This window comes from Theropithecus gelada, chromosome 11 (assembly GCF_003255815.1).
Source record: "Theropithecus gelada isolate Dixy chromosome 11, Tgel_1.0, whole genome shotgun sequence".
Lineage (NCBI taxonomy): Eukaryota > Metazoa > Chordata > Mammalia > Primates > Cercopithecidae > Theropithecus > Theropithecus gelada.
In genome coordinates, this window is record NC_037679.1 from 110,079,502 (window position 1) to 110,088,771 (window position 9,270).

Sequence of the window (9,270 nt, forward strand, 5' to 3'; positions counted from 1 at the left end):
CTTCTTTTCAAAGAGTACAGTATGAAAATGGGAAAAAAAGATAAGCTTTACAGTGGAGAAACCGAGCCAACACTACCTCAGCCAAATGCTCATGGTCAACACCAACAGTGGTAAATCATGGTGCTAGTATGTGCCCTTGACATCATGTGATGAACATAGCAGTTTCCCTCTGTGGTCTTCCCAAACCCATAACCTCAGTCCGGTGATGAGAAAAACATTTAACAAATCCCAATTGAGGGACATTCTGCAAAACACTTTGCGGAATGTAAAATACTGACCAGTACTTTCAGAACTGTCAAGATCATCAAAATAAAATAAGAAGAAGCTAAGAAACTATCACAGCCAAGAGGAATCTATGGAGACATGACGAATGTAGTATGCTAGATGGGATTGGTTATTGAGTCATGCTAAAGAAATCTAAATGAAGTGTGGACTTTGGTTAATAATATATCAGCATTGATTCCTTAATTGTTACAAAATGTACCGTAATTATGTAAGATAGCAATAATAGGGAAAACTGGGTGTCGGGTATTTGGAAACTGTATTATTGCTGTAATTTTTCTGTATATTGAAATTTGTTCTAAAACTAAAAGATTATTAAAAAATAAACTATTTTGTTCTGAGCCAACAGTCCAGTTTTGTTACTGGGACTGGAATGAAACAAAATTATTTTCCCTTCTTCGTTTGTCAGTTAAAGGTGGAAAATACTGTAGTTTTCTTTTTCTTGGTAGCTGTCTCCATCCATCTAGAAATTATTTATTGAGCTTCTCCTGTGTGTCATGTTCTGAGGATACAGAATAATATAAGAAAGATGCAGCACCTGCCCCTAAATGTCCAGAAAAGGGCATCAACATGCAAATAATGTGTGGGCCACTGTAGCTACTGCTGGGTTACTGTTGCTGCCATAGTAGATCTTCTGCTTTGCTCTCCTAAATATATTAGACAGAGAGTCTCTACTCCGCCCTTCTGAAGGAGTTTGGCTCTTTTGATTAACTTTAGATGGTGTGGTTTTTAAGAGATCATGCCTTGTTTTTAGATCTCCAAAGGCAGCCTTGGTTTTTTTTTTTTTTTTTTTTTAATTATTATTTTTTTAGACGGAGTCTCACTCTGTTGCCCAGGCTGGAGTGCAGTAGTGCAATCTCGGCTCACTGCAACCTCTGCCTCCTGGGTTCAAGCAATTCTCCTGCCTCAGCCTCCCAAGCAGCTGGGACTACAGGCACCCGCCACCATGCCCAGCTAATTTTTTGTGTGTTTTTAGTAGAGACGAGGTTTCACTGTGTTGGCCAGGCTGGTCTTGAACTTCTGACCTTGTGATCCGTCAGCCTCGGCCCCCCAAAGTGCTAGGATTACAGTTGTGAGCCACCACGACCAGCCAGTAGCCTTGGTCTTCTGTCTTAATCTTCTCTTCCAATATGCTTAACATAATTTAGGTGATATCCATTATTATACCCAAAAGCCTTCTAGTGAATCAAAAGATGCCACATATTAGAAAAACACATCTTAATATCATTATGGATTCTTTGGGGATGTTTCCCTCACCTTCTTACATCTGTGTGTTGGCTTTAATCTCTTCTTTCTGATTGTCTTATTTCTGATGTTGGAGGGATCAGGCATCAGTTCTATAGTCTGTTCATCATGTATTTATTCATGAACTTAGTGTATGCCTGGCTCAAGGCCTTTACACTTTGTTTTCCTGCTTGTAATGCTGCATCCCCACATTTCCTTCATTCAGTCTGTATTTGGATTTCATTAGTTAGGGATGCTCTTATGATAACTCTTTAAATATAGCTGCCCGTCACCAACTCCACCACTCCCTGTCTCGTTACATTGTATTACATTTCTCCATAGAACTTATCTCCACTTGACATTTGTTTCTTTCTTGTCTTTCTCTTCTAGAACACCTGCTCACAAAGGCAGGAACTTTTTGTTCATTGGTTGGTCTATTCCTAGCATCTTTAGAGCAGAGTATGGCACGTGGTAGTACTCAGTAAATATTTGTTGAGCAAATGCATGCATGGTAGTCATGTCTCCAATTTCTCCCAGGCAGCCTGCAGACCCAAAGAAATGAAGGCTTCCAGTGACCTGCTGTGATGCATTGGTGGCCATGGAATTTGTATAGATTGCAGTCCTACCTAAGTCCTTGCTTCATTTCTATTTGTATAATAATTGACAGTTTTCAGAGTGCTTTCGCATAGATTGTCCCTTTTGATGCTTTGTGTAATCCTATGAAGCAAGTAGGAATTTCTTAGATGTATCGTACAAATGAGGAATTTGTAAGGGGATGGAATTTCAAAGGTAACTATGAGAGCCAGAGCTAGAAACCAGATCTAGTGACTTCTAGCTCATCTGGTGATTACACGGGGTTCACGTTTCATCTCCACTCGTGTCTACATTGGTTTTGAGGGCAAGGTCTTGAATTTTCTGTTTTTATATTTTTCCATATGCCTTATATACAGTGTGCTGAATAAAGGTGTGTTTCTTTGGGCCTTTTGGCCACTTCAACTTTTATCTTTGATTTCGTTAATGGACTTTGGGAGGATCTTAGAGACTTGTTTTAGGTATGGTGCCACGGATTCCATAGGTTAGGGCCATGAATTTGCACACGAATCACCTAGGAATGTTGGTTATTAGATTCTGATTTAGTTGACCTGGTGTAGTGCCTGAGAGTATGCATATTTAACAGCCTCTGGTAATGCCCATGCTGCTGATACATCTTCCACACTGACTATTTCAGGACCTTGTAACACGTGAAAGATGTATTCTTTGTTTGACTATCTGACTGTGTGAACCTAGGTAAGTTTATTGGAGACACTGTGATGGATTGTTTAGGCTAGATTACTTTGGTTAAAATCCTGCCTTTCCATTTACTGTGTGATCTCAGGTAAGTTACTTAACTTTTCTGAGACTCAATTTCCTCATTAAAAGTAGAGATCGTATTACTATGATCTCTATTTTTAGCTCATACAGGTATTGACTGAATTAATATTTGTAAAGCACCTGATTCATAATGCATGGCACTCAATGAATCTTAACTACTGTGTGATCTTTGTCTCCTTGTATTATTCTGTTAAACTACATTAATAGGTTTAAGATACATTTGAAGGAAGGAAGTTGTTTAAGATATTTGCAAGGTATGAAATAGTATGGTGTCTTTTGTGGAAATGCTAATCTTAGAAGACAGTTCTTTCATTAATGAACAATGCAATAGAAATCAGCTAATGGTGATTCTTCTTGAGCTGTCACAACTGTATACTGTGTACTTTTCATTAAGCATGAGCAAATTAGGAGAAAATGAGTAGGCACTCCAGTTTTGTAGTAAAATGTTATGATGTATAATATTAAGCATAGGGCATAAAATTGTTTTTATTCATCTCAGTTATGTATTAAATGAACCAACTTGATTTTAATTGGCATTGTGGAAATACGGAGGCAAGAGTATCAGACGTCACTGAGAATATATTTGGTGCCTAATATAGTGATGGTAAGGGGGAAAAAGTATGAACATAATTATTTTAAAGGGAGATTTTGGTTCTAGTTTTTCCAATAATTAATGAAAAAAAACCATTGGATTTCTTCGGGAAAAAATTTACACAACTCATTTCTCCCACTGACTCAAAAGTGTAAAAAAAAAAAAATCTTTAATTAACATGAGTTTTTCTTCTTTTTGTTTTAGGATCAGATTTTATTAAGACCTCTACTGGAAAAGAAACAGTAAATGCCACCTTCCCAGTAGCTATAGTAATGCTACGGGCCATTAGAGATTTCTTCTGGAAAACTGGAAACAAGGTATATTATTGCCAGCAAATCTTTCTTCAGAGTAAAGATAATGTTATTTATAATACTAGTTACAGCCACAATAACTGTCTTTATATGGAGAAGCTGTGAATGAATTACCTTTGTTAAGATAAGTGTTTAATTTACCTTTCATTATAAAAGAACACATTGATGGAGCAAAATTGTGATTAACAGAAAGTGAGTTGTGAGTGTGGGAGTGAGTACGTGTGATCAAGATGTAAACTCACTTTATGTCCTTTTGTTAACCGAAGACAATTTTGTCACTGACAAGAGATTCCTAAATGGGTTCTTTAACGAACTAATTCTGCTGCAACACAGAGGCTTTCTCACAAGGCGTTGGCCAGTGAAAACAGGTTAATGCAGAAATTAAACTTCCTTGAGGAATGGAAAGAATTGCAGAGTAACATTTATTGAATGATAAGCTGTGGTGGCGATATGAAAAGTATGCAATATAATGGGAAATAATCTTTTCCTGTCATTATTGAAGGACACACATAAATTGGTTTTTCTGTTGGGAAACCCCCGGTCCAGAAAAACTTATTACTTTTAATAATATGAGGTGAAGAGAAAATTCTCGAGGAGATGAACTTATTAAACAAAATAATGAAATGCTGTGAAACAGCAGGGAAAAGGTAGCTAGACGTTATATAGCTCTTGAATTAAATATCAATTTTTGCGTTTTATGGCAGTTGGATGTGCTCTTTGGAAGACTTTTAAGCTGAGGAGGGTGTATACTAGCTTTTGTCAGCTTTTCGAAAAATAATACATATTTTTTGAAACATATGAAGTTAACAGGAAAAATGCGTATGCGGTGCTTTTTTAAAAATGAGTTTGGATTTTCCTTTTCATCTCAAGTTACTTGTTTAGCTGCAAATTATCTCAAAGGATTTTTTTTTACATGATTGGAGAGAAAGGTTGTGTGTGTGTGTGTGTGTGTGTGTGTGTGTGTGTGTGTGTGTTTAATGACACTTTCCCTTCCTGAGAAGCATCTTTTAAATCTAGTCTCTTGATTTCTGCCGAATAGAAACCCAAAAAAGACCTTTAATCCTTTGTCCATTGGATGTGATGACTTTATATGCAAGTGTAGCTTCAGTTTATTTTGGAATAGGTGATTTTTCTTTAACACACTAGTTTATGAGAGGAAATAAACTCCTTCCAGAATTTTCACACTTAGAATAACTTCACATCTTAATTACGAATAGGATAAATATCATTGTGATCTACATGAGAAAGCTGACCCAACTCGAATAACCTCTACCTGGTAGACTTTCTGCAATTATTCAAATAAGTTAAAAGACTTTTTGTTTAAATAAGCTGTAAAAATTATAAATCTATCTTTGGTCCTCAGTTGAAACTACCACCACTCATTTGATTGTGATTCTCATTCTTAGCCAAAGAACATCAAACCACATGTGAAACTTTTCATACTTATAGATGCCTGGGCCCCCATCCCTGATGGTTTTGGGTCTGGCGTAGTCCTCAGGCATCTGTTTGCATTAAGTTCCATTGCCAGAGTTCAAACTTGCCACTGGGGACCCAATCCAGTTTTGTTCTCAAGAAACATTTATTGGGTAGTTAACCATTTGCGATGTTAACCTGTGTTAAATGCTGGAATGGAAAAATGAGTACGTCCTTTCTCAGGAGAGCTCTTAGACAACAAGCAAAGAATGTCAATGAAATTTTTAAGTGCTCCGTGTTCCAGGCCAGAGTACAGAGGGAGGGACACTTTGCTGTCTTTCAGTCCTTTCTTTTTAATTGTATTGATTCTTTCCCTCGGTAATAAATAAGTCCATCCTAGTTTTATTAAGACAAAGACAGGCACAGGCCAAATTGTATTCATTTAATCATATTTGATTTCAAACAAAGAGGCTCTGTGTATGTGTTTGCAAATCAGGTGCAGCCTTTCGGGTTGTTGACAAGTTGCTTGCGCGGCCCTTAGACTCTAAAGTTTCTATGTCGTTGATTTAAGGGTGTTTTCAAATGAGATAGGCCACCTTCCAGACCATGATTAGTATCACTCCTGAGAAGCAGAGGTTTAATATTTCATAACTGATTTCATTACAGATTTATGTTTTCCATATTCTTTCTCTTAAAAAAAAAAAAGGATAAACTTATGTTAGAACCTCTCTGGAAACAGACAGGCTGACACAAACTGAACTGTATAGAAAATCTATAAGAAGCACTGCCTAATTGACAAAAATGCTCCTATGATTAACATGTATGCTAATATCAACTAATTGATTTTTTTGGCTTCTTCTCAACAAATAACCTCATCCTACTTAACCCGCCTACTACCTTACAGAGTCATAGCTTGGGCTCCAGAGTAACAGCAGATACCTTTGGAATCCCTGCACTGCTACTGCTTAGTTGTGTGATGTTGTGTAATTGAGGCAGGGAAACCAGTTAAAAGACTTTAACTGATACTTCCTGTGAGAACTGATAAGTGAGAGTATAGCAGAAAGTGTGCATATGGGGGGTAAGGAAAGTAAGGAGGTAGAATTGGCAGGACTTAAATATTGGGTGTGGTGTGGCCAGGGAATGGTGGAGTTTGGGTTAAACTAGAAGGTTTCCTGCTTGGGTAGATAATAGACTATATTCATTTAATGTCTCCCTTCTCTAGCATTCTGTTAGCAGTCATCTGCTGGGGCAACCAGTCATAGCCCTGAGTGGTAAAAGGTGAGAGATTTAGTATTCAGGCTCTGAAGTGTTGTTCTGACTACTAACATCTATAGATTCCCGACTGTACTGGATAGCCAGGTTTCCGAAACATGTAAGTTTTATTATATATCAGAGTTTTATTATATATGGAACATATCTTTCATTTCCTAATGGATACAGGGACATGATTTACGAATATCAGATATTGACTGAATTGGGCTGTGTTATGGTCCACCCTTAAAGACTACTGGAGTATGAGGAGCCCCCCATGGGGTTTTCCTACTGCTCTTATGTAACTGGTCTGCCAGCTTTTTAGAACTGTGTGTGCCTGCAACTTAGAAAAAAAATCCCTGCAGTTAAATTGATTAAAACAACTGTCAACTTTCCTTGCTGTATTGCTGCCAGTTTGGTTAGGGTAACCTTGCAGCCTTGCTGATTCTGTCCTTTGATTTTAAATGCGTGTGTCTTTTGAACCTCAAGATGAAGGCTGAGAAGTGACTCTACAGGCTTACTTGTAGAAATGTAGAATGAATGGGCTTTTGTAATCTGTTTTCCTATGTATTGACACCTTCCTTGTTTATTCCAGGTTCACAGCTATAGTCTAGATGGTTGAGGTTTATGACTTTCCAGTAAGTGAAATGTTAATGAGGGTTACTAACCCTCAGTAGTATCTCTTCAGAAGCAGTGACATTTTTCCAAAAATCTTGGGAAAGTTGTTCTGTAGTGTGAATGGGCATGAGTCACTGATCTAAGCCCTTTCACTGGATGAAGTGAAAAGATTCTTTTTTTCAACAAAAGAGGGAGAGACAGAGAATCAACACTGTGATAAACATATTATTATTTTTAAAATAAATCCAGTAACAATAAAGGTTGTTCTATTCTCTGCCTTCCCATTTAGATAGGCTTTAAACCAGCAGGAGGCATCCGCAGTGCAAAGGATTCCCTTGCTTGGCTCTCTCTTGTAAAGGAGGAGCTTGGAGATGAGTGGCTGAAGCCAGAACTCTTTCGTATAGGTGCCAGTACTCTGCTCTCGGACATCGAGAGGCAGGTGAGTAATAATCTCTGTCTTTGGAATAAATTGACACGTGTTTTTGAGAAAGGAATTGAAAAGTCCAATTGAGAACTGGAGATAAAAACTCATCTGATGGACCTCATCCTACCCAATCCTCTACCTTTTCTTCCAAGCAAACCTCCATCACAAGTGAGTAGGGTGGAGAGTCTGCTGAAGCGCATACTAGTGAGGCTTTAAGATGAAATGTTCGTTAAAACTATTCATTATTATTTGATAGTATAACTATTAACTGATGTGTATAATTATAGAATGATTGTTAATTAAACTCTGCTTTTCCTCACAGATTTACCATCATGTGACTGGAAGATACGCAGCTTATCATGATCTTCCAATGTCTTAAATTAGTCACCACTTCCAGAAAAGTTCTTTAGGACAACGCTTAAAAATTATTTTTCTACACAATTGCTAAAATTATTTAATTAAAACATTGGGTAATAGGTAACTGGCATTCCTCTCCTTAAAATTTCTACCAAGCTTAAAGAATGGAATGGAAAAACCAAACTCATCCACATGTGGTACTCGTTTCAGGCACATCTGAAATGATCTTAATTACTAGAAGATCTGCACTATTAACTTTGTGAAGGGTTTCTTCTAAAAACCCTTAAGTAAAATGTTAATGGTAGCTTTGACAACATCAAATTCTAAGGTGGAAAAAAACAGTATTAAACTGCCCAAGCAGTGTGCCCTAGCAAAGGAAAATGCAACATTCCGCAAGTGCTGCTGTAACGACTTCAGGAGTCACTGATTCAGCACTAATTTCCTGCCGTGAAAACTCATCTTTCATTTTCGCAATGGGTATGTGCTTTTATTAATTGTCGTGCTGATGAACTTTCTGGCATTGTTATATACAACTATGGATATCATTAAAGTTTTTTAAATAATAAAGTTCCTATAGTTTATTTTTTTTAAAAAAACTTAAAAGTATTACAATACATAATGAAAAAGTAATACGTGAAACATAAAAAGAGATTTGATCAGTGAGTCTCTGAATCTCTCTAGTTGATTCCTTGGGTATGTATCTGTAAAACACCCTAGTACATTATTAATGAATGCAACTTATGTATGTGTTCTGAAACTCTTCAAATTTTCTGGTATAGTGAATGGAGGAAAACAGTAGATATTAACAGTACTTGCTATGTAATAAGCTTTACATGTATCAATTTATTTAACTCTGATTTAATCCTCGTAATAGTAAGGTAAATACAGTAAGGGGTTTGATCCTTATAGCAGTAAGTACTGATGTAATCATCCTTTTATACAGACAGGGGACTGAGGAACAAAGAATTTAAGCAACATGCCAAAGGTTGCTCAAAATTAGCAGAGTTAAAAATCAAGCCCAAGCAGACAGGCAGGCTCCCAAGTGCGTGCAGTCACCCCCAGGTCTCCCTTTCCCTCGATACACATAGTCAGGTGTACATAAACAGAGCTCCCATCAGCTGAGGGGACGGTAATCTGCCTCGTGCTGGCTGGTTTTTCTGCTGTCTGTCTGTCCCAGCCTCGCTCTTCTGGAGATTCTGCTTGCTAGCACCTCTACCTCGTTACAGAATGTGTTTCTTTAAATGGTGATTTTCATCAGGAGAGTCTTTTTCTTCCCTGAATGGCTCTCCAGTTGCTCATAAGCAAAAACCTGGACTGGAAGTCAGTTTTGGTTTCATCTTCTCACCTGCTGAATTCTAGCCTGAACTCTCCCTCTTTGACTCCTTGGTCCAGTCAGTTCACATCTCTTGACCTCAGTTTCTTCATCT

At 37.5% G+C, this 9,270-nt stretch overlaps 1 protein-coding gene across 5 annotated transcripts in view; it reads left to right on the top strand.

Moving 5' to 3' along the window:
- Window positions 1-8,410, top strand: part of DERA (deoxyribose-phosphate aldolase) — a 128,945-nt gene extending 120,535 nt beyond the window's left edge. For 3 of the 5 annotated variants that reach the window (XM_025401816.1, XM_025401818.1, XM_025401813.1), the window contains 3 exons: window positions 3,674-3,786; window positions 7,352-7,501; window positions 7,809-8,410. In XM_025401816.1, coding sequence (XP_025257601.1) covers window positions 3,674-3,786; window positions 7,352-7,501; window positions 7,809-7,865 — 320 coding nt within the window. In that variant the 3' untranslated portion in view covers window positions 7,866-8,410. Of the gene's footprint in view, window positions 1-3,673; window positions 3,787-7,351 lie in introns of all 5 variants that reach the window. The other 2 variants (XM_025401814.1, XM_025401817.1) reach the window with 1 other exon arrangement.
- Window positions 8,411-9,270: the final 860 nt, after the last annotated feature.